Consider the following 22119-nt stretch of genomic DNA (forward strand, 5'->3'; position numbering starts at 1 on the left):
ATAGATGTAATGGACGGCAAGAATCAAATAGAGTTTGCTTTTTCTTAATAACTCGAAGCCTTTCACTAAGCGATTGTCAAAACTCATCGCCTAACGAACAAGAAGGGCAGATAGCGAGAAGACCACAATAGTATAGTTCAGCGAGTCATTCTATACTGCTTTTATACATATTAAAGCGTTTGATTCATGGATTATCAAAATAGGGCTGGTTCGAAGAAGGGAGCGGGTGGTGTTGCCTCTGATGCTCAGGCAGACCTGGCTAGACGGAAACAAGTGGAAGACCTACTAAAAGGTGGCGAAGATATTCCATATACATTCCAGGAGACCAATGACCAGGAAGAAAAATTGAGAAAGAACCCTTATATCTACAAGAACCATTCCGGTAAGCTTGTCTGCAAGCTATGTAACACCATGCATGTGTCATGGTCTAGTGTAGAGCGCCATTTAAGTGGTAAAAAACATGGTTTGAACGTTCTTAGACGTGGCAACACGACGAGCAATGGTAATGGTGGGTCAGAGTATTCAGCAAAGAATGATCGCGACCGCGAATTCCATAAGGAAGTCGAAACTAGACGTAGCGCCTTACAGAACAATGGTTTGGTACCGAAGTGCTCTGTCGTAAGTGTGAGAGATGAATCAACTAATAGTGAAGGGGTTGCCATACGAGTAGATTATGATGAGGACGGAGCTATCGCCGATGAGAGCATCACACCAATGATAAGAATTGTATCAGGTTTAGAGCTGCAGGAAGCAGAAAAGAAAGACAGAAAGTACCTAGCAATCGCGTACGAGCCTTTTGAAATAGTTGCCATCGAAATTCCGTCAGATAGACAGATTAAGATGGACAAACTCGAAACTATTCGAGATTCGGTAGATGAAGTCAATTCAAAGTCTACTTTTTGGGATCCCGTCCACGGTAAGTTTTACGTTCAAGTTTTTTTTGAATAAATTACAAAATATTACAAACCCCAGCCTTTTAGACTAGTTCATCTTCTCTAGCATTACCTCCAGGTACTTATTCATGTGACCTGCGAGCAACGAATATTCCATGTCAATTGCCTCAACTTCCTGCTGAAACTCTACTTGCAATCTATGCATCTTTCCCTCTAGTTTCTTGACTTCACCAACCATCAGATCTTTCTCGATATGCATTTCCGCCTCCTGTATCTCGGGCATGATCTGCTCTGTATACTTCTGCTGCAAACTCAAAAAATGCTGCGCATTAGCTTCATGATTGTTTTTGGATGATTCCGTGAGTTCAGTGAGTTGTTTTTTTGTCATTTCCAGCTGCTCTTCAAGTATTGAAAGTTTAACCATAACCCAAGACGTCAGGATATTTTCCACTTTACTGTGTCGTAGTGCTAGCTGCCTTTTCAACTCAACTAACCCTTCCTCTTTGCGATGTGAATTTTGAATTTCCACTGAAACTATCTGCAATATACCGTATAGTTCTTCAATGACACGCTGAAACGTCTGGGCGGATGTGCGCAAATTTTCCTGGCTATGTTCTAATTGAGACAATTTCTGTTGCTTGGCTTCTAATAGCATTCCCAACTCTTCTATACTTCTTTCTAATTCATCCATATTACTTTCTGCATATTTCTCTAGTTTTTCCCACTGAGAATCAAGCTCGACTATTTGAAATCCCAACGTCTCCAACTCTTTCAACATCCTCTGTTTCTGTTCCTTGTAATTATTGTAATCGATTGACAAAGTTTCTTGTATTTGGGTCAGTTTTTTCAGCTGTGTTTCTATACTTCTATTGTTGCTTTCTAAAGCCTCCAATTCATCTCCATTACTTTGAACCCCAACTTCATCGATCTGCTTCTCTTCCTCCTCATATCGCTTCATTTGCTGTTGCAAAAGGTTATACTCATCAAATTTAGATCGGAGTTGTCCCAGCAAAGCTTCCGTTTGCGATATAAATCTATTACAATCAAACATCCTTTCCTCACGGAATCGGGCGTAATTCACCACAGCACTAAGTAGTCTCTTAGTCCTCTGTGTATCAGGCCTGTATAGATCCATCATGTTGAAATCGGACACTCCAATATTCTGGAAGAACTTGTAACATATCTTGTTGAGAACCAAGACTTGCAAGCTCTCGGAATAAAATGCTTCTTCATTCTCCTCCTCATACTCCGTGGCATCATTTATGTGCTCCTGTCCTTTCTTCAGTAATGCGTCTGAGGATATACCCATAAAGCTGTCAATGATCTGCTTGTAAAGCGTTATGACGAACTGTGAAGTGGGACGTGCAATGTTCTCCTCTGTGGCCAATGAAAAGTCGCAACTCTGTAAGCATATAGCCAATTCCGAGTAATCAAGCAATGGAAATATATCAGCACTCATTTTAGTCTTGGTCGGCCTTTTCGACCTCGCTTGCTGGTGTTGATAACCGATGACTACATACAATGAGTGTTTACTGTTCGCGCGTACTTAGTTGTGGATCTTGCAAGAATATTCAAAGTAAGAAAACCTTTGAGTGTTTGAAACCGGCCAATTCAGTATACGTTAATCAGATTTACGCCTTACTTAGCACTGCCGCTCAACATAGATGTGATCGATAAATTCTCACAATTCTCTTGAAAGGATCTATTATGCAGAGACTCATCAGTTCTGAGTGATCTCCAAGTACTTCTCATATTTAACTCATTACTGGCCAAGGTACTCTTGAAAAATATCAGACAGCGACCTATTCCAACCAAAAGATGCTGGTATTACAGTGTACTGTCAAGGATTTTGATTATAGGAATGCGACTGTCAAAATGGAGGTTTATTAATTTAGATATGCAACCAAAGACAGTAAGGAGCTAAAAGCACCTAAGCTGGCTTGAATGAAATGTCGAAAAGAAGCGATTTACACAACTTCGTTCGAATAATTCCTGAATAGAGAAAGTTCAAAGAGCTTAATCTCGCGGTATATAAACGACTGGTATTTCAGCACATTAATTTGTATTAATTTATAAGTTCAATGGAACCGAGCACAAATGATAAGGAAGGTAGCAGTCATTGGTGGAGGTCCAGCAGGGTTGACGACGGTTTATAACTCCATCAAGGTTAATAAGGATAGTGAGAATTCATTCATATGTGTTGGATTCGAGGCCAGATCAAAACTAGGAGGTGTTTGGAGCGATACACCTGGGGCTAATCTTGATACATTCCCAAGTACATTTGACCAATTGAGATTTTTGCAGGATGAGCGAATTGCAGGGGATCCCAGGGCTTTGTTTTACGAAGGATCACCATTGATAGGTGCGAATTATAGGCAGATAAATCTAGGCAGCTTAACTGGATCGTCTCCCTCGAAAACAATTAAGGTGGCAAAGAAAGCAAGATTAGCAAGAGATGGTATTTTCTTTACCGACAAGACTGGTCTTTATGACAATTTCATGAGTAATGTTCCAGAAGATTTGATGAGGTACGAAGATGATACCCGTGATTACAAGAAAGATATAGCACCGCGCAACTCTGCAATCTCACCTTTGGTCGACCTCCCCACTATTACAACTCACCTGAAGAACTTTATTCTCGAGAACAAACTGGAAGAGCATTATAGATTGAACACAAGCATTGAATATGTGGATAAAATGGGTCCTGATAAATGGATTGTCGTTGCCAAGAAATCAGATCCTAATAAAGATCATGATGACTGGTATTTGGAATCGTTTGACGCCGTTGTGGTCGCAAATGGACATTTCCAAATCCCATATGTGCCTTATTATATGAGCAGTCCCGGTCGCGAAGGCAACAGTGGCATACATCAATTCAACCAGAAATTTCCTGGAAAGCTAGTTCATGTTAGAGATATTGACCTTTGGTACCGGAGAGAGCTGCCCAATTACGAAGGTAAGTCCCACCATCGTCGAATTGTGCTAGTGGGGAAGAGCTTTAGTTGCATGGATGTCTTAAAGAGAATTATACATCTGCAAAAATCAGGTAGCTTGGAAATATTCATATCTACTGATATTCCCCCAATGCCAGAGAACAAAGCTAACCCATTCTACTGGTTTGATGAATGGCTTGTAAAAACAAACAGAGTCACATTGAAACCAGAGATCCTTTCATTCACGAGTGAGTCAAATAAACCTACTTTGACGTTCACAGATGGTACGCAAATTAAAGTAGTGGACCACGTAATATTCGCAACTGGCTATCTTTATAGCTATCCTTTTATGTCTCAAGTACTAATGGAACAGCGCAAAATATTTGTTACACCAGATCCACGTAATGTTGACCACAGGCCATCCAATATCTCGCGTGTGACTGGTTTATATCTACACACTTTCTCCATCGCAGAGCCCACTCTCGCGTTCCCAGGTGTTTCCAGCAATGCAAACTTTCAATCCTTCCACATCTCAGCTAAGGCAATTGTCGGTGCATTTAGCAGCTTCAATCAACTATTCAAAAAATGCGAACCTACCGATTATCCTTACTATGACTCCATCTGGCATCAGATTTTGCCTTCTATTAACGATCAACTGGAGTGGTCTAGAAAAAGACTCGCAGAGACGGGAAATAATGGATCCTACCACTTTTACTACCCCTTACCTCTCCTAAAAGAAGGCTGGGAGAGGCCTTGTGAGGAATTGTTTCCCCAAGGTCAAGATTCAAAGCACCTTTTTCCATCGGACGCTCCAAAATTATCAAAGGACGGAATTACAAGACTAAAAGATATCTTCCTCGAGGTAATGGAATAAACTTTTATCAAGAATCGTGCTTCATCTTCATTTTGAACTTCTTATAGACAGTCTTTAAAGAACTATCATGATATAGACACCTTTTGTTTACATAATGACCGGATAAGGAAATATCTTCAAAAGCTCTCCAGTTCAGCTTTTGACCTCATCTAAGAACGGCTTAAAAGATGATCCAATGCGACATGGATAATTTAGAGTCAATTGGAACGTACTTGAGGCACTATCCTAGGCAGTTTTGCTGAAACGAGTAATAATGCCGAAGGAAGGCTCTACGAATGTTGCGCTTAGCACTCAAAGACTCTCTGCGATGATTGATTCCTTACAAAGAGAAGATGTTGATGAACAGCTTTTACGCATAGCTAAACCAAAGACAAGTGAGTATCCCAGCCAACCAGAGGCAATCAATTTCACTCCACCAAAGGTTACGCAGCGCTCTCCAAGTAAGCTATACAGATCGCCAGCTGGCTTGGTATCATTGGACTCAGCAGATAATAGGACTAGTATGATCTCAGATTATTCGGGGGTGGAAATGGAAGGTGTCGGGGTATCCTATATTGTTCAGAATCAAAACAAGTCGAAGTCGAACCAAGACCTTCCCAATCTACCAGCTCTTCCCTCGGTCGAAACGTTGAAGACTTTTGCAGATGTCTCCGATGCGAAAAGGATCAGTTCAGGCTCTGATGACTTGGTCGTTAAGGCAGTCGCAAATGCTAAAGCTGTAGCACGTATGGTATCTACGTCATCAAAAGTCTCTGCCACATCAGAATATTCCGAACGTAATCCTGAAGCTGTGGGAACAGCCGTTGAATCCCTGAGACTTCTATCAATAAACAAGCGTCATATGGCACCATCATCCGTAGGATCTGGGAACCTGGCCAGCGAGAGCGGCTCTTCATACTACAATCATGCAAGAGACGAAGAGGCCGAGACCTTCTTACTAAATAATGACGAAACTAAATCCCCAGTTACCAAGGTTTCCAACCCACACTCAGGTAGCAGTGACAACATATCAGTGGCAACTAGCATTGTTCCTCCACTGTGGACTACTGTGACAGGAAACCAAGAGGGTGAGAAACCTTCCCGTTCGGAAACGAGTTCATTCAATCCTACCATCCCCCCAAGAAACAAGAATAGACCCAGATCAAGACTATTTATCCGCGATACTTTGGATGAAATTGAGCAACAATTGAGGGAACAAATACGAGATCCCATTGAGGAACAAGAAGCTCCTGAAACGGTAACCAGAACTAGCTCCACGACCAATCATTCAGACGCCTATTTCTCAGCCACAAGTTATCAGGATGACGATAAAGATATACACGAAATATTGAAAGACTCAAATAATTCCAAGGATGTTGAATATCTAGAACGGCCCCTTCCCAACGTTCCTAGCCCTCTACGCCGTGATTCCACGATCAGGATTCAGGAGTCTCAAGTTAAGTCAAATGGAAAGGAAGACTCAACTGTGGTTCTAGATGAGGATGAGCAATATGAGGACTTAGATGAAACTGAGCAGCAGATATCTGATGGCTCATCGAACAGGACGCCAGTAAAGGGCAACCCAACGCACGTCTCGAAAAGTAAAAGCTCCAATGGGAAGGCATCACATAAGAAAAAGACTGGTAAGAAGAAGAGGCAGGAACTGAGATCTTTCGATATTGATACGCTGTCCCAGCTACTAAATTTTACTAAAGGGACTTTGATAGGTTCTGAGTTTACGAACCTGGGTATGAATATCGAAGAGAAAAGAGCACTCGAAAGACTAGTTGACTCTTTATCGAGGCTCACAGCTGATATGGTACTGGATCCCGATCGCTACGAAGAAGGACTAAGAAGATTGGATAAGGCTACAAAGGCTCTCGAAGGTTTCTAAAAGCGATTGGCCTCTAAAGAACTGTCTAGGTATGTAATGTAAAGTAATAAGGCTAAGCGTTTAAATGTTCTGGTAATTCATAACCATGCCCCATACGTCACCTTTGTAGTAGCAGTGATAGACTTTTCATTGTCGAGTGAAAAAACTACCTACTTGCTAAAAAGACCGAAGCTCATCAGTGAAATCAAAACGAAACCTGATCAACGGAGTGTGCGGCATGCTACGATTCACTAGGCTACTTAAACACCGTAAAGTGTACGGGAGGGCTATATATTCTGTTAAGGCCCCAAATACAAAAGACACCTCTTCCACTCAGAATGTCCAGTTTAAAGATGAAGGCGATCTAGCTAGTGTCCAGGAGAGAGCTTTATTCGGAGCAGTTTTCAACAAACTCATGAAAAGAGAGGAGATCCGGAAGAAGAGTGGCGGTGAAATCCTTTCGCATGCAACTTCCATAGTACCTGGCGAAAACAATGACCACAATGATGATGACAGTAGAGGTTTGCAAGTTGTTTTTGAGAAGAAAAACCAGGAGATTAGACCTGAGGATAGGAAGCTATTTGATTTCTTTAAGAATACCAGTGGGAGCTCCCAGTTAGGTGATATAGGCGAGTCAGCCAAACTAACCACTGATGATATCAGAAACTATCCCGTATCGCTCATTTCAAGCATATTCTCAGAGAAAGACCACAAACAAATGCCAGGGAGCGAAAAGGCTAGCAAAATTCTTACAGATGATAAGGTCACTGCCCTGCTGGACAAAGTGGCGGGGGTTGAGAGCAGTTTAAATTTGAAGATGAATAAAGAAGTCTTGGAGACTTTGGAAGCCAAAGAGAGGTTAAACGCTGCCATAAATGGAGCCATGGAAAAGTATCTGGCTGATCTGCATTCTCAAATTGAAACTGACTATGACTTTCTGGCTCTAGTAAAACGGTTCTTGAATATGTATGTCAACAGAGATACCATATTGGACAATAATGACCTAAAATCATCCGCAGAGATCGTAAGTCACATCAAAAATCAGCTCAGCTTCAATTCGAAAGATTTACCACGACCATATGGGGTGACCTTGCCCTTCACGCTAGTGAAACTTTTAACCTCAAAGGAATTAAACTTTCCCTCTGAAAGAAAATATGCACTAGCTTCTTACATCTACCAGGAATGCAAAAATTCAAACGATATCTCATTGTATTTGAATGTTTGTAACGTTGATTTTTACAATCTGCTGTTACAATTATCGTGGGATAACTTTCGTGAAGTTTACCAACTCAAGCAATTAACGACAGAAATGAGCATCAATGGTATCCGCGGTGATATTTATACAGTTGAGATCCTGGGCAAAATCGCCCATGAACTGAGACACATTAACGATGGAATAGTTGACGAAGATACCGGTATAATAGAGGGAAATCCGTTAACAGTTGGCGTTGTGTGGTGTCGAGAAAATAGTGTTGATCTACTGCTCCTCGAGAACTACCTCAAGAAGTTAAAAGAGAGTTTAGCCTAGTCATGATAAATCAGTAAATATTACAGAAATACAATAAACGATATTCAAGAGCCTTTTTCCCTTGTTTGTTCGTTCGCGAGCTCTAAAGCTGACAATCTTGGGCTAATTTTTAACTCAAGGCGCTTCTAGTCCAGCTTACCCATCGTTTTAGTATCGAACAAACATTGCACACTCGCTATAGTTAGCTACAAAACTGCCATTAGAGATGGATTTAGGCCAGATTGCACAGTATTGCTACAATTTAACTACATCGTACTTACGAATAGAAAATGCGACTTCTGTGATCTCCGAGACGCAGGATGCCATCAAGCTTACCAGAAGGTGCTTCCTCGACGATATTTTTCCTACATGGAGCCCGTTAAACTCAGAGATTTCTTTTTCATACAATGGTGGTAAGGATTGCCAAGCTTTATTACTATTGTATCTGAGCTGTATATGGGAATTCTTCCTATTAACTCTCGAACACTCCCTATACGATCCCAAATACCACGCTTTCCCACTAAAAGAACTACCTACCGTTTTTATAGACCATGAGCAGACATTCTCAACACTGGAGGAGTTTGTAGCTACCTCATCGAAGCGGTATTGTTTATCACTTTATGAGTCAGGACGGGACAACGAGAGAGATACGAGCATGGCAGACGCATTCAAGAAATATCTGGAGGTACATCCTGAGATGAAGGCGTTTGTCATAGGTATTAGACATACAGATCCATATGCGGCAAATTTGAAGGCCATACAACGGACCGATGCCAATTGGCCCGATTTTGTAAGGTTACAGCCTTTCCTTCACTGGAAATTGGCGAACGTCTGGAGTTTTCTTATCTATTCTAATGAGCCTATATGTGGCCTATATGGTCTCGGGCTCACTTCAATAGGCAGCATCAACAATACTTTACCCAACCCACATCTAAAAGTTGACCAGGATGATAAACCAAACTTGATGTTCCAGTGGGAGATAGAACACGCGTTTTCAGATTCTAAGGATGCTTCTGGTGAAGCAGTCAACGTTTCCACAGTTAATGCAGCCGATTTAAAGTTACTGAACCAACCGCAGGATCGTTATCTCCCAGGATGGTACCTAACCGACGATTCTCTCGAAAGAGCTGGTAGAATCAAAAAAGAATAATGCATACAATATTGATACTGATAATTTTGTACATAGAATATATACAGGAAAAGTTTGTCATAATAAGATTTCAGTCGTGAGGCTTCCCGCTAATTCTGTCGTACAGTCTTGCGGCATGGTAATTGATGTTACTCTTTTCCACTTTATTCCCCTTACCTAAGGCTCTCTCTGCTGTGCAAACTTTCAGTTCTTTGGCCAAATTCTCACAAACAGTGTTCATATGTCCGTTTGAAGACCAACATTGCAGCAAATTCGACATCAGCACCAGGCATTTGTTTGCTTCCTGCGTTATTATTGGTTTCTTCACCTTCAACCTAGGCAAAGGTGGCAGTCTATGAATGGGTGGCTTACCGGACATAATGAGTTCGCTCAGATCTTATAAGATCGATTATGGAGGGCGCTTGCAATTGAAGTTGCTCATCTTGAAGCATCTACAATGAAATTTCATCAAATTTGTTACAAAGCGTGAAAAATGATGGTTAAAGAATAAATCATAGCGAAAGGTCGATATTTACAGTATATTTAAGTCCGAAGGAAGGCTTTACTCCTTGAGCCAGTAGTTCTTGAGATCAGGCATTCTGAGAATTTCTTTCTCTTTGTTTTGGCTGAAATCTTGCAGTTTTTCCAACAACTTGGAGTTTTCCCACTTCTTGGGCAGCGGACTGGTATCGAAGTTCTTGGTAGCCCAGTAGTAGATATCCCAATCGAGTTCGTTCAGCAATGAGTCGTATTCTTCAAGCTCCTTCAAAGACATATCCTTCAAGTATTTGGCAGCGAACCGCGACAAAAGCAGATCCGTCTCCAGGATACCTCTCTTACGACTCTGGTAGATCAAGCGTGCCCGTTTCTTGTCGATAGATTCACCCTTACGTTCAATAGGTTGCACTTTGATCCTCAGAAAGACGTCGTCTTCTTCGGCTGGTTTCTCACCAGAAGAGTAGTAAGAAACGCCCAGTCTAGGCACGAAGGCCACACTAGTTGGTCTGGCAGTTGAATACCTTAGAGAAAGACGTGTCGAAATTGTTCTTAGCATCTTAACTTGGCTTTTATTTGTGGGGTCGTTACTGCGGAGGAAGAATAATAGAGGCGAATTTTAAATAGTTTAGCCGAATTATTCAGCAATAGAGATATAAATTTCAAAGTTCAAAGATGATTAGATAGGAGACTAAAAAAATATCGAAATAGCCATTAAAAATGCCTAGTACAGTTTGTGGCGAAGTTTCGAGAGTTGGGCCCCACCAGTGGATGGAAAGACTATTTCGCCGGTCAAGCAGGTGATCAACTCGTCGTCGACATTGTAAGCTCTAGCTAGAACAACATACTTTCCTGGAGGAACTTCAGCTGGGATCTCAACTTCCTTCTGCACGCTATAATGGCCAGCAGAAAGCGGACAGGTCAATCCCCCGACATCATTATCCTCCAAAGTTTCGCACAGGTCAAAAGTCTGGGTCAAAAGCTTGATGTAACCCAAACGAACCTCTACATCAACGTAGGCACCTTCATCTACTTCGTCTAGCAAATCCCCAACAGCAGTAATCGTCACATTCTTACCACGAACTGGAGGATTAGGGGTCAAATGCAAACTAGAGAGCTCTAACAACTGTGATTCACTCACATCACATTGAGAAACGGGAGAACCACCTGGAATAGGTTTGTTATTGGATGGAGGAGCAGGGAAGAAGTTAACTAAGCCACCAAGAGCACCGGTGGCAAGCAAACACAAACCATTCAAAACTAATGGAACGGAACGCATCGTTAACGGACTGAGGGCTCCTTTATAATTGTTAAGAGGTTATGAAAATCGTCACAAAGTGCTGTTTACTGAGATTTATCGTTGTAAATAGGCTAAGGAGGTGTAATTGTGAACTTTCTTCATTATGACTCCGTCACGTGACTAACCTTTATCAAGATAATAAGGACCATAATTAGCCGCCCAGGTCTTGTTATGAGCATCTGAATGTCTTTTATTGACCATCGGCACTCTCTGTTGTACTCCTGTAAATTTCAGGGCATTATAATGTATATTATAGTGAGATTAAGTTACAGATGGATGGCGCGGCGCTCTGGCATGCGATAAGTTACAAGGTGCTTCATTTCATCGTCATTGTCCCGGGAGGGTGCTCCTGGTAGTCTATAAGAAGTATCCCCCTCTCTGGTTGTTGTGATTAGCTGCAGTTTCCTGGATGTAGTCGTCCGGCACAGCAGAGAAGATCTTGAAAGTAGGTTCCAGGTCTTCTTCGACCTTCATGACACTGGCCACATTACCACACCTGTAGCAGTAATTGGGTGCAGACCACACTGTAACCACATCCTTCTCGGGAAAGTGGTACTTGAAACCTTCCATGACCAATTGGTGCGCTCTGGCGATCAAATTCAGACCATTAACGTGATTGAATTCACGGGCCACTTTACTGCCAAACAACCAACCAGCACCACGCGGTGACACTTGCCAAGCTTCGACGTTATCGGGATCACTCCATAGTAGATCTGAGAACCCTCCTTCGTGTGGAACTTCCTGTGCTCTGGAGAGAACACGAATTTGATCAAGCATTCTGATCTCTGGAGACAAACCACCGTGCACACACAATATTCTGCCGTCAATGATCGCTGCTAAAGTAAGGAAATCAAACACTTGACAACAATATTTCCATACCGTTGTAGATCCGTATTTGTTCAGACACTCTTCATAAAAACCGTATACTTGAGTAATTTGCCTCGATTCGTGATTTCCCCTAACGAGTGTTATCCTGGAAGAGTATTTGACTTTCAAACACATCAAAAGCGTGAAAGTCTCCAAACTGTAGTACCCACGATCCACGTAGTCTCCCAAAAAGATGTAATTGATGTGGTCGGGAAACCCACCTGCAGTTCTAAACAGCTCCAATAAGTCGTGAAACTGGCCATGAATATCACCACAAACAGTCACAGGTGTCTGCACGGGCTGAATGTTACTCTCCTCCATCAGGAGTTCTTTTACCATTTCACAAAGTTGCTTCATCTCATTCTCGGTCAACGACTGGCAATTCTTGATCCTCTCTAGCCACTCATCGGGGCCTTTTTCCACCATATTAAAAGTTACTGGTTCTGAAAAATGCTCACGCAGCTAGTTACAATATTAAATGAAACTCGATACCTCAATGCTCTCCTCTTAACTTGTCTTTATTAATGGTGAGCCCCTCGTCGAGCAAAACGTTGAACTAAATTTTTCGCAGACGATAATGATGAATTTTAAAGACTTTGAAGAACTAAGAATGTATACAGAATAAATGCCGAGAAAGAGGCCACCTGTGAACTATCAACAATACCGTGTAGTAAAGCCTGAGTATGAGATTACCAATTGGGTGGTCAAATGAGCTTATTAAGTATATCAAGAGTTCAAACAAGAGGAATAACTCTGCACGAATACTATTGGTTAGTCATCTAGCCAAGAATCTTCTGGATTCAGCGGAAAATTGGCCACAATTCTGTCTTGGACCAGTGGGAGTATGTCGCATATTACCTGGGTTTTCTTGACCACACACAGGCTGAGTTCTGGGAAACAATTACCTCGTAGAAGGCCTAAGTTGATCAGTGTTACTAGGACGTTCTCGACATTGGCTGGGGAATGAATTGATGAGTAGATATCAATGCCTTTAATATGTGTGTCGCCAATTGACAATTTCATTGCGGTCTCTAACGTAGCGTAGGGTAGTTTTCCTGTGTTCTGTGGTATTACAAAATTCAGTAACACTGTCTTGACCAAGTTCCGATAGCAGATCATGGGCAGTTTCTCGAGTAGAAGTAGCAATAAATGCTCCTCACAGAGTTGCCTTTCATGGTTTTTTAGCCAATGGTTTAGACCACTGATTTTTCCGCTTCGTATGCATTGGTATAGAACCGAATACTTGGAAGAAAGTTCACTGTCCATTACACTTATGAAATCAAATCGCGGAATCTTACCCATTATCAGCCCTGCGGGCACTAAATATCGTAGTATTCGAGATAAGTTCCTTCCTACTTGTGGGGCATCAGTGGTTGATGTTATTGATACCAGCTCGTTGAATGCAGTGCTCAGTTGCACAAATGCATTGGTGACTCTATGGTTCAGCAGGTAATACCTTCCCAAAAGATAACGGTATTCGATCTGCTGTTTGATAGGGTATGTCCTGAAGGAAGAAGCCATACTTTTGGGCTTAAAGTTCTTGAAAATATTCGAACACAGTTGGGGTGCTTGTATCCTAAAGTACAAGTTCACTAACTTATTCACGAGGTATAATAAAATGCGTTGTTTCTCCGGCAGACTACTTGTGGGCCGTTCTTGGTCATCATCATCTGCTGATCTTGATGGTTTCACACTGTTGAACACTTTCGAAATGATTGAGGATGTATGTGATACGAACTGGTTTTTGTCCGTTTTCAACGCCATGTAATTTACATCGAGCTCTATGGAAATTGGAACCACATATTCCGTCATCTCCATGAACAATGGAACCAAGCAGTCAGTGGGGTAGTTGTCATTCAGGAGGCAATTGCTCAGATCTTGGTAAAACTTGAAGATGAGATCACAACTTTCCCAAGTGGACCAAGGATTTACGTCCCTGCAATACTGTAGAAATGACACTAGCATCATAGTGAATCTTGTCCAGCTTTTGCCAGAAAATTGAAAGTTTTGAGACTCAATGGAAACTTTTAAAGACTTATCATCCACTAATCGGCTATCTGCATGTAACTCTCTCTGTAAAGCAGCTATTCTGTGGCCGTTTTGGTTCAAATTCGCAGACAGTACTTCGTAATTCCCATTCCTAACATCTTGGAACAGTTGTTGAAGTGAATAGTCCATCATATCGGGCACATTTCTTGGTTTTCGACCAAAGTAATCGCTTAAGGTTCAATTTTTCAAACCTGCTATGATAGGAATGCTTGAAAAAAATGCACCGAACTCTTAGAGGTCTTAAAGAAAGATCACTACAATTGTCGAATCTAGCTGGTTGCTGTGATGGATGACAAGCGTTCAAAGAGTTTAAGGCCGGCATCTCAAAGTTCCTGTTCAAATCATTCCAAAGCTGCAGAAGCCTTTCCGCTGGAAACTAAAGGTCAATCAAAGTCATCTCGTAAACAAAACGTTGAACGAAATAAGACAGGTAAGGGTAGAAGACGAGATCGTGGTAAGAAAAATGATGATGTTGGAGTCAAGCTTGTCCTGCGGTTATTACCTCCAGATTTGAGTCAAGATCAGTTTTTAGAGACCATAAAACCTGAAGTTGGTGAATTTTCTGATTGTGGAGTGTTAGAATGGTACTACGTACGTGGACATTACCCCCAGAAGCTGAGCACAAGGCCTGTCTACTCTCGTTGCTACCTCATATTCGAGAGCACTGAATCTCTGGCAGAATTCACCAAAAAAGTTCAGCCTATTAAGTTTGTTGATGATAAGGATAATGCCACTAACGTAGTGACCAGGGTGTCAACCTACGTCAAGAGATTTGTACCAAACACGGTGGACCCCAGTCCTGTCAGCGCCGCACTTGAAGGCACCATCACAGAGGATCCGCTCTTTTTAACTTTCATGAAATCATTAAAGATTCTAGAAGAAAAGAAATCAGACTATTCGTTTGCTGACGTTAGTATTTTGAAACCACTCGAGAAAGAAGTTGCCAAGCAGAAAGCGGTTGAGTCAGAGATACAGAGAAAGACTGAAAATGCATTGATAGCACTAACTGGGGATTCAGGAAAGAAGAAGAAGAAGGAGAAGAAAAAGGGCAAGAAGAAGGAATTGAAACCCAAAGAAGAAGCTGGTGGTGAGAGTACATCAGGCCGTAAGCGCAAGGGAACGAAGAAGAAAAATAAGGCGCTCAAAGGTGGAGAGCATGCTGCTAAAGATACAGTGAAGAACAACAATATAGTAATCCTCGAAGCTGCTGGTAGGAAAGAATTACAAAGGAGAAAGAAAATGCAATTGGAGAAAGAAAAGGCTTTAGAGAGCCCTTCAAAGGCAAAGATCAAGCCCAAGCAGCGAGCCAAAGGGAAATCTGAAGATTCAGAAGATGGCACAAAATTGAAAATGCTTAAAAGAAAAGTTCCAGAGCAGTCTTAAATTATGAAGAAATTTACTTAGTTATCCTTCAACTTCAGGTAGATGTTTTGACCAGTACCCAACACTACGTAAGCGAAACTGAAGAAGACAGACCATTTCTCCGGCTCAATGAATTTCTGAGCAAAGGACACTAGAAAAGTGGATGTCAGACAGCTCGATGTCAGAATTTTTGCATATTGAGCCTTTAGGTTGCGCTGGATATGAGGCCAAATAGTCAATATATTTCCTTGCAAGCGAGTGTTAGTGTTAACCACAGTTAGAGTACTGATGAGGAAAAATACCTGAGTGGGACTCACAATGGATAATGCTGCTAATAGCTGTGTTAGTTGTCTTGCTTTTGGGGACCTGATATGTGCGTTCGTAATTTGCGTGATATAGCGATACATGAAGTGGTTTATAGGTGCATTGATTAGACCGCCATAGCAGAACATAATAAAGATTTTAAGCAGCTTGGGCTCACATATTAGCCTCTTTAATGTGTGTAGAAGTGACTTTCGCTGGTGTTGTTTCTCGTCCTTACTCTCATCCTTCTGAATCACAATTGCAGCCCATTGACTAATCAGTTCACCTAGGGAGGATAGAGAAGCACCAGTAATTGATTTGACCAACAATGGGTGCCTCAATAGAAGGCGATTGTATGTCTTGACCAGCGACTGGGTCTTGGGCTGGGTCATTGTACAAAGGTGCAGTTGTTTGAGTTGACTTGACAATACACTTCAAAATTCAGAGCTACTATATAGTAACTTAAAAAGTTCTTATCTGGATCAGAGGCGTAAGCTCGTTGATAAGCGAAAGGCGAAATCCGAGCGTAGTGACAATTATCACTAACGATGCTCAATTTTCAAGCATTATTACTGAGTATTCAAGTAGGAGACTTGACGAACCGAATTGAATTACCTCTCACTGGCATTGTCTGTATCACAACTGCTTCTCTAGCTTCGACAACTCTGTTGGCCAGGTAATTTTTTAAATCTATAGTCTAAATTTTCAGTAATAAGATGTGAAAAAGTCTATTGATCAACTTAGAGCTCCAACCAAATAAAGACAAAGACCACTGGGGACCCTAGATCTATTTATTTTGTTGGGAATATGAAGCTGGTATATTTCCTGAAGAAATTACGTAATGAACAAGTAACTGTGGAGCTAAAGAATGGTACAACTGTTTGGGGTACCTTACAAACTGTGTCGCCGCAGATGAATGTTACTTTAACAGACGTACAATTATCGCTGCCTCGAAGTACTTTTAATAATGCAGGGTCAAATGCATTGGCTGGTGTATATCTGGCAGATGGTCAAACTTCGACGAATTCTGCTGGTGGAGGAATGGCTAAAACTACCACATCCCTTCAATATATTAATATCCGTGGTAATACAATTAGACAGATCATATTACCTGATTCTCTGAACCTTGACGCCCTGCTAGTGGACGAAGACCAGTTGAAGAAACTGAGGAGGAGTGGGAAGATTACGAATGATTCCAATAAAAAGAGAAGGGCAGACTTCGTCAGCAACCCTAGTAAAAGAATTAGAAGAGGAATTTAATCACTATCACTGGACTCTTCGTCACTGTCACTGCTATCCACATCCAGATCTAATGATGAGCACCATTGGCACCTGCCCAGAGGAATTCCCCATATTTCATCTTTGGTGGTTAACCAATCGACTAGCTCATCCATATGTATAATCTCAACAGTCACGTTTTGTGATGCTGACCAGCAATCCATTTCGAGTGAAACACTTTTCATCTTTCTATAGTCACAGATGTACTCTTTAAATGCGCCCTTGATGTTTTGAGCCAGAATATCATCATTCTTCAAATAAAAGTACTGAACTCTCAAGTAGGTGAGAACTAATGCTATCACATATTTGTTATTGTAGCTGGGATGAGGATTTCTTAAAAGCAACGCCAATTGATCCCAGGTGGGTCGTATTTCAACCAATTTCATTAAAATGCATTTGAACTCAACACCGCCCAAGACGTTTTTCCTGTTGATTGAAGTGCTTTGCAACGTACCTAAATCCCTAATGATTACTTTGCATAGCTGCTTCATTGTATCACCTCTCAATGCCACAGTATGTAAGTTTGCTTTGTAGTAGATGACATTATGAATTCTGTCTCTAGTTAATCTGGGGATCACCAACGACACTGATTGATTATTTAATTCCTTAGTCGACAGGTACGATTCGACATAGAACTCTCTTGACATCACTAGTGACTTCTATCATTGCAAGAACGCTGGTCATCGCCAATAAAGTGCTCATCTCATACTTCTTGAACACTAGGGTCCATCACGTGTAAGAGCTAACTATTCACTAAGTTACAGATATATTTACAAGGTCTTCCAATCCCAATCTTTATCGACTAGAACCATGTCTTGGCGTTTGCCTTCTTCTTTTCCTCGAGTTTTCTCATATATTTGGCACCTTTAGCGTCAATGATGAATTTATCTGCATTCTTAATGGCTTCCTGCATCTTTGCTATCTTACCTTCGCGTTGTAGCTCATGCTTATGTCCTTTTGGTAGTAATACACCTTTCATCATCTTCTTGTTTTCATATTTTTCCTCGAAGAACTTCTTCTTCATTGGAGGTAGCATATTTTGGACCCCGTACAGGTAAGCCATCTTGTAAAGGTCACTGGACCGTCTCAGTGAATACTTGGGTTCGTGATAACGACCAGTTACTGGGTGCTTGTTGGGTAAAAAGGGATTGGCCTCGATTGCATGGGTTGATACTGGTTTATCTGCAAATTTGATAGATGGTGGATACTTCTTAAAGAAATTCTTTAGTTGTGCCGGTAGCTGATCGAAAAGGTGTTTTGTTGACATTTGTGACGTGGATTCGATCCTTTTTATAGGCTTCCTTTATGCTTGATGGCTTTTAAAGAGTTCCTGGGCTATGTGATCTTTTTTCACTTTGAAAAAAATCAGTACTAATATATTTCATTAATTACATCAAGACGAAATACTATAATCTACTACGTAGTGTGTCCAAGTGTCCATACCACCACTTTAATGCAGTATCAGACCTCCTATGCGATAAAAAGTTCCATAAAGTAGTCAGGATGTCGTCGCATTCTTCTTTGCTGAAAGGAATCGATGACAGTAATTCTTGAACTGTATCTAGCCAGCCAACGAAATGGTTTTCGCTCAAATATGCCAACTGGTAAACGATACATTTGAGAAGCACTGCTTGCTTTGTTCTTTCACCTGACGAACAGTTGAGAATTCTTAAGTACGTTCGGTGAAGAACTTCTCTTGCCAAATGTCTGTCTATGGTCTGTAAGGATGGTAGTCTAGACGACATCTCTTGGTAGATCATAGTTAATTGCTTCTCTGATATATTACCTAACATGAATTGGTCTGTGGAGAGCTCGATGTGATCGAGGTAGTGGCGGGCCTGCCAATGCAACAAGTTGTTAGCAGAACTATTGTTGGTGAAGAGCGATAACATCATTATATGTACTGATTCCCTAATCTCTTCTTCAGCAGAAGTCACGTATGTCTTTTTAAGAGGTTCAATAAAAGTACTAATGAAATTAGATGAAATCATTGAAACATGGCAGAGAGTTGACCCCAGGAAATTTAGTAGGAACAGAAGCTTGGATTTGTTAACCTTGTTTTGATAACTTTGATTTACCCAAACGTTATCCCTCATGGTTCTCGCGACAGAATAATAAGTATCGGGCTTGACAGTCATGGTGATTCCAGAGCAGAGTATTTCATATACGCTTTCATATGAATCAAATCCCACAACCCCAACATCTGTTGCTATGAAATTGATATTCAGCAGCGTCATGAGTACCTGTGAGTACCATATTATTGGTATTTCCGGAACAGTCTGCAAGATTGAGTTAATGGATATCACAATCGTGAATAAAATTCCCGAGTAGTGTTTGCTCGCATAATCCTTGTCTGCCGTAAGGGAATTGAGCTCTTTAAAATTCATATTGTAGGAACTTCTGCATACTTGGGTCAAGAAATTATTGACACTTGTAATGCTACCGTTAGCCAAAGATGTTTGCAACGTTTTGGCCATTTGACTCAAATGTTTGGCAAAAAACTGTGGGCAATGAGCCTGATCTACCATGAAGTCCGAAAACATGTGTGAAAGGTACAGCGTTATCAGATCCCAGGGCAGGTACAAATACTTGGCTCCATCAGAAGGTTTGCTTATTGCAGAATAAAGCAGAATCAATTCCCCTGGATCCTTCTTGAAGTTCTTCAGGAGGGCACACCATGTTGGTATGAATATTGACTGTTCCCATTTGTCATATAACTTACCGATATGTCCTGTTTCATCTATGAAATTGTCGGACTGGATAGATATAAAGCTGTCTCTTGTACTCAAAATCCCGGCAAGTATAGCTAGCTTGGGCCCTGTCCACAACTGACACGTAACAAAGCAAGAGTCCCATATTTTGAAAAATTGTGCAGGCGGGATGATGGGCTCACTTATCTGCAGTTTCCATTGCGCTATCGCTTGTGCCATCTCGAACAGCTCGATAAAATCAGAATCTGGTCTATTGGTCTCTTGGAAAGTAGCATTGATCAATCTGGTTAGTTTTGGTGCAGATTTCACTCTTGGGATGTAGTAAACCAGATTATTCGATATGGTAGGGCTTAATGGGGTTTTCCTTGAATTTAGAACATTCAATAGATGGTCGATTGCTTGATCAGCCATATCCAATGATTTTGACATTCATCAAGAGTTCCTAGACCCTCTTTTTATTTAACGGTTATGTTGGAATAGACTATTTTTCAACTTCATATCTAGAGATAAAGTAAGGGAACTTGAAGAACATCGATATCCCAAAGGCAGTAAAGAGGTACGATTAGAACAAGATGTCTATGGAGACTCCAACCGGACTGTATCAATTTCCAGTGACTAAGCTGTGCATGGTGAGTACAGTGGCTGTCGCCTTTGCTGCATCGGTTGCTAACTGCAAATACATATTCTTAGCGAGGTACGATCCGTTTATCTCTGAATACCGTCAATATTCCAGATATCTGTTATTCCAGCTGGGATGTGTAAACGAGACAGACGTGGCTCTGATAGTTCTGCTTTGGTACCAGTTTAGAAATTTAGAGAGATTTATGGGGTCTTACAAATATATCAGCGTACTATTCGTGGCGTTAATTTACACAACAGTATCTCTTGCAGGGCTGAATCTCCTGTTGAATATACTTCTACCGGGGAAAATCTGGAATAGTCTTTGTACAGGTTCTTTACCTCTCATACTGGCGATGTTCCATTTCTATAAGGAATATACCCCACAAATTTACGAATTTGACATACTACTGACTCAGCCGTGGTCGAAAAGCATTAATAAGAAGCAACGCAAGTGGAAATTGAATGATCAGTTCTTAGTGAACGGTTTAGTAGTGATGTTGCTGTTAAATCAAGGATTCGCCGGAATAGGTTGTGGATTTATCAGCTGGATTTGCGGAATATTTTTGGACAAAGGCCTATTTCCAGGTGTAGATCGTTGGAGATTGCCCTTTATTAAGAAGCTACTTGTTACAGATGGTAACAGCAACCCATCTACCGAGGCCCTGGACGGAAGCTCCCAGGATGAGGATCGTGACAGGTCCACAGATGCAGATGCTGGAGCCGCCCATGAGAATGAGTCCTTCCCAGTAGATGACGAAGCAGGCAATGACGAGCCGGCACGTCCTTTGGGGGTACAATTTCTCGATACCTTCAGAAGATGAATTACAACTATATACTCGTTAAATCTTCAACTTTTCGGTACCTTGCTCTGCCTGTTTTAAGGCCTGCCTCCTCTCTACATCCCAATTATACAATCTTGCGCAGTTAACCTCCATAGTAGTAATATTCTCTCTCAGAAACTCCATGTCTTCCGTAGAGATTCTCAGATTTTCCTTTGCGTCTGCCAATTTTTCAGTCAATAGTTCGATGGCTTCGCTTACTGGGTACTCCAACATCACATCTGCCCCAAGCCATAGCCCAATCTGCAGGTCTTCACCAGTCTCAACCTGGGCTTTTGTGAATAGGGTATCGTTCAATTGATAGCTGGTCTCAACCGGTTCATCCTTTGACTTGAGAGTACGACATATCTTTAGACTATTTTCCAAGTCGGGAATTCTTATCTTTAACTGGCTTATATTGCTCGATTTGGACTCTTGCATAAACTTGTACTTGGACAATCGTTCTTGAAACTTACTGAAACATAGGTCGAAGTCATTAGGGTCCTTAATAAATTCTTCCACTTTCTCTACAAATGGGGCTTCCGGAATTCCTCTAGGATTCGTCTTTGTGGAGTTGAAAAGGGTATCCATGATCAGATTAGCACTATATTAGGGCAACAGTAGCAATTTAAGTGAAATGTAACTCGATGGATGGCAATCTGAGTATTTGATGAGGTCTAATTTACTCTTTGAAGTTGATTAACTTTTAGCGTAGTGAAAAATTATCACGTGAACAACTAATACAGTACTACTTTTATATTAGCTATAGAATGTTCACTTCGAGAGGTCCAGAGGTTACTACGATAGGCCTCTTGACTCAATACTTCCTCATCAGACTTTTAACACGAGTTACGTAGTTTGCCAATTTTGCGTAGCCAAATTCAGGCTAATGGTTACTTCTAAGGCAGAGTTGTTATTGATGAAGTGTAACAATACCATTGAATAATGAACAGTGCTCAGTGAGCATTCTTCAATTGCTTATGAGCCCGTGGAAATTGTAGGCTCATTTCAGTTAAGCATTAGATCAGGTGAGCTTTCTATCTCCTGGCCGGAATTACTACTGACCTATTATATAAACAAAAAGCCTCGAGCATAAAACAAATCAATTGGTGGCTAGAGAATAATTG

At 41.2% G+C, this 22119-nt stretch overlaps 19 protein-coding genes across 19 annotated transcripts; 8 read left to right on the forward strand and 11 right to left on the reverse strand.

The window, feature by feature from the left end:
• Positions 1-186: 186 nt before the first annotated feature.
• On the forward strand, positions 187-948 carry PRP11 (spliceosome assembly protein PRP11; the record flags this gene model as incomplete). The annotated part of the gene is made up of 1 exon (XM_003681219.1): positions 187-948. One exon carries the CDS (start codon positions 187-189, stop codon positions 946-948), a length of 762 nt encoding a protein of 253 aa, XP_003681267.1.
• A 33-nt stretch (positions 949-981) lies between these two features.
• NUF2 (kinetochore-associated Ndc80 complex subunit NUF2) lies at positions 982-2352 on the reverse strand (the record flags this gene model as incomplete). The annotated part of the gene is made up of 1 exon (XM_003681220.1): positions 982-2352. One exon carries the CDS (start codon positions 2350-2352, stop codon positions 982-984), a length of 1371 nt encoding a protein of 456 aa, XP_003681268.1.
• A 638-nt stretch (positions 2353-2990) lies between these two features.
• On the forward strand, positions 2991-4700 carry TDEL0D04740 (uncharacterized protein; the record flags this gene model as incomplete). Its single annotated transcript, XM_003681221.1, has 1 exon — positions 2991-4700. One exon carries the CDS (start codon positions 2991-2993, stop codon positions 4698-4700), a length of 1710 nt encoding a protein of 569 aa, XP_003681269.1.
• Positions 4701-4953: 253 nt separating this feature from the next.
• On the forward strand, positions 4954-6573 carry NBA1 (Nba1p; the record flags this gene model as incomplete). The annotated part of the gene is made up of 1 exon (XM_003681222.1): positions 4954-6573. The coding sequence occupies one exon, from the start codon at positions 4954-4956 to the stop codon at positions 6571-6573; it is 1620 nt and encodes a 539-aa protein (XP_003681270.1).
• Positions 6574-6790: 217 nt separating this feature from the next.
• MTF2 (Mtf2p) lies at positions 6791-8080 on the forward strand (the record flags this gene model as incomplete). The annotated part of the gene is made up of 1 exon (XM_003681223.1): positions 6791-8080. The coding sequence occupies one exon, from the start codon at positions 6791-6793 to the stop codon at positions 8078-8080; it is 1290 nt and encodes a 429-aa protein (XP_003681271.1).
• Positions 8081-8285: 205 nt separating this feature from the next.
• Positions 8286-9209, forward strand: FAD1 (FMN adenylyltransferase; the record flags this gene model as incomplete). Its single annotated transcript, XM_003681224.1, has 1 exon — positions 8286-9209. The coding sequence occupies one exon, from the start codon at positions 8286-8288 to the stop codon at positions 9207-9209; it is 924 nt and encodes a 307-aa protein (XP_003681272.1).
• Positions 9210-9279: 70 nt separating this feature from the next.
• On the reverse strand, positions 9280-9567 carry MRP10 (mitochondrial 37S ribosomal protein mS37; the record flags this gene model as incomplete). The annotated part of the gene is made up of 1 exon (XM_003681225.1): positions 9280-9567. One exon carries the CDS (start codon positions 9565-9567, stop codon positions 9280-9282), a length of 288 nt encoding a protein of 95 aa, XP_003681273.1.
• Positions 9568-9750: 183 nt separating this feature from the next.
• Positions 9751-10242, reverse strand: SDH5 (succinate dehydrogenase assembly factor SDH5; the record flags this gene model as incomplete). Its single annotated transcript, XM_003681226.1, has 1 exon — positions 9751-10242. One exon carries the CDS (start codon positions 10240-10242, stop codon positions 9751-9753), a length of 492 nt encoding a protein of 163 aa, XP_003681274.1.
• A 165-nt stretch (positions 10243-10407) lies between these two features.
• On the reverse strand, positions 10408-10962 carry NPC2 (sterol transporter; the record flags this gene model as incomplete). The annotated part of the gene is made up of 1 exon (XM_003681227.1): positions 10408-10962. The coding sequence occupies one exon, from the start codon at positions 10960-10962 to the stop codon at positions 10408-10410; it is 555 nt and encodes a 184-aa protein (XP_003681275.1).
• A 378-nt stretch (positions 10963-11340) lies between these two features.
• Positions 11341-12276, reverse strand: SIT4 (type 2A-related serine/threonine-protein phosphatase SIT4; the record flags this gene model as incomplete). The annotated part of the gene is made up of 1 exon (XM_003681228.1): positions 11341-12276. The coding sequence occupies one exon, from the start codon at positions 12274-12276 to the stop codon at positions 11341-11343; it is 936 nt and encodes a 311-aa protein (XP_003681276.1).
• A 345-nt stretch (positions 12277-12621) lies between these two features.
• THP1 (Thp1p) lies at positions 12622-14031 on the reverse strand (the record flags this gene model as incomplete). The annotated part of the gene is made up of 1 exon (XM_003681229.1): positions 12622-14031. One exon carries the CDS (start codon positions 14029-14031, stop codon positions 12622-12624), a length of 1410 nt encoding a protein of 469 aa, XP_003681277.1.
• A 153-nt stretch (positions 14032-14184) lies between these two features.
• UPF3 (Upf3p) lies at positions 14185-15282 on the forward strand (the record flags this gene model as incomplete). The annotated part of the gene is made up of 1 exon (XM_003681230.1): positions 14185-15282. The coding sequence occupies one exon, from the start codon at positions 14185-14187 to the stop codon at positions 15280-15282; it is 1098 nt and encodes a 365-aa protein (XP_003681278.1).
• A 17-nt stretch (positions 15283-15299) lies between these two features.
• On the reverse strand, positions 15300-15956 carry TDEL0D04840 (uncharacterized protein; the record flags this gene model as incomplete). Its single annotated transcript, XM_003681231.1, has 1 exon — positions 15300-15956. The coding sequence occupies one exon, from the start codon at positions 15954-15956 to the stop codon at positions 15300-15302; it is 657 nt and encodes a 218-aa protein (XP_003681279.1).
• Positions 15957-16371: 415 nt separating this feature from the next.
• Positions 16372-16824, forward strand: SMD1 (mRNA splicing protein SMD1; the record flags this gene model as incomplete). Its single annotated transcript, XM_003681232.1, has 1 exon — positions 16372-16824. The coding sequence occupies one exon, from the start codon at positions 16372-16374 to the stop codon at positions 16822-16824; it is 453 nt and encodes a 150-aa protein (XP_003681280.1).
• PRP38 (U4/U6-U5 snRNP complex subunit PRP38) lies at positions 16821-17489 on the reverse strand (the record flags this gene model as incomplete). Its single annotated transcript, XM_003681233.1, has 1 exon — positions 16821-17489. The coding sequence occupies one exon, from the start codon at positions 17487-17489 to the stop codon at positions 16821-16823; it is 669 nt and encodes a 222-aa protein (XP_003681281.1).
• A 155-nt stretch (positions 17490-17644) lies between these two features.
• Positions 17645-18109, reverse strand: MRPL25 (mitochondrial 54S ribosomal protein mL59; the record flags this gene model as incomplete). Its single annotated transcript, XM_003681234.1, has 1 exon — positions 17645-18109. The coding sequence occupies one exon, from the start codon at positions 18107-18109 to the stop codon at positions 17645-17647; it is 465 nt and encodes a 154-aa protein (XP_003681282.1).
• Positions 18110-18248: 139 nt separating this feature from the next.
• Positions 18249-19982, reverse strand: PEX8 (Pex8p; the record flags this gene model as incomplete). Its single annotated transcript, XM_003681235.1, has 1 exon — positions 18249-19982. One exon carries the CDS (start codon positions 19980-19982, stop codon positions 18249-18251), a length of 1734 nt encoding a protein of 577 aa, XP_003681283.1.
• Positions 19983-20125: 143 nt separating this feature from the next.
• DSC2 (Dsc2p) lies at positions 20126-20995 on the forward strand (the record flags this gene model as incomplete). The annotated part of the gene is made up of 1 exon (XM_003681236.1): positions 20126-20995. One exon carries the CDS (start codon positions 20126-20128, stop codon positions 20993-20995), a length of 870 nt encoding a protein of 289 aa, XP_003681284.1.
• An 18-nt stretch (positions 20996-21013) lies between these two features.
• PAC10 (tubulin-binding prefolding complex subunit PAC10) lies at positions 21014-21583 on the reverse strand (the record flags this gene model as incomplete). The annotated part of the gene is made up of 1 exon (XM_003681237.1): positions 21014-21583. One exon carries the CDS (start codon positions 21581-21583, stop codon positions 21014-21016), a length of 570 nt encoding a protein of 189 aa, XP_003681285.1.
• Between the last annotated feature and the right edge of the window lie 536 nt (positions 21584-22119).

Source organism: Torulaspora delbrueckii, chromosome 4, assembly GCF_000243375.1.
Source record: "Torulaspora delbrueckii CBS 1146 chromosome 4, complete genome".
Lineage (NCBI taxonomy): Eukaryota > Fungi > Ascomycota > Saccharomycetes > Saccharomycetales > Saccharomycetaceae > Torulaspora > Torulaspora delbrueckii.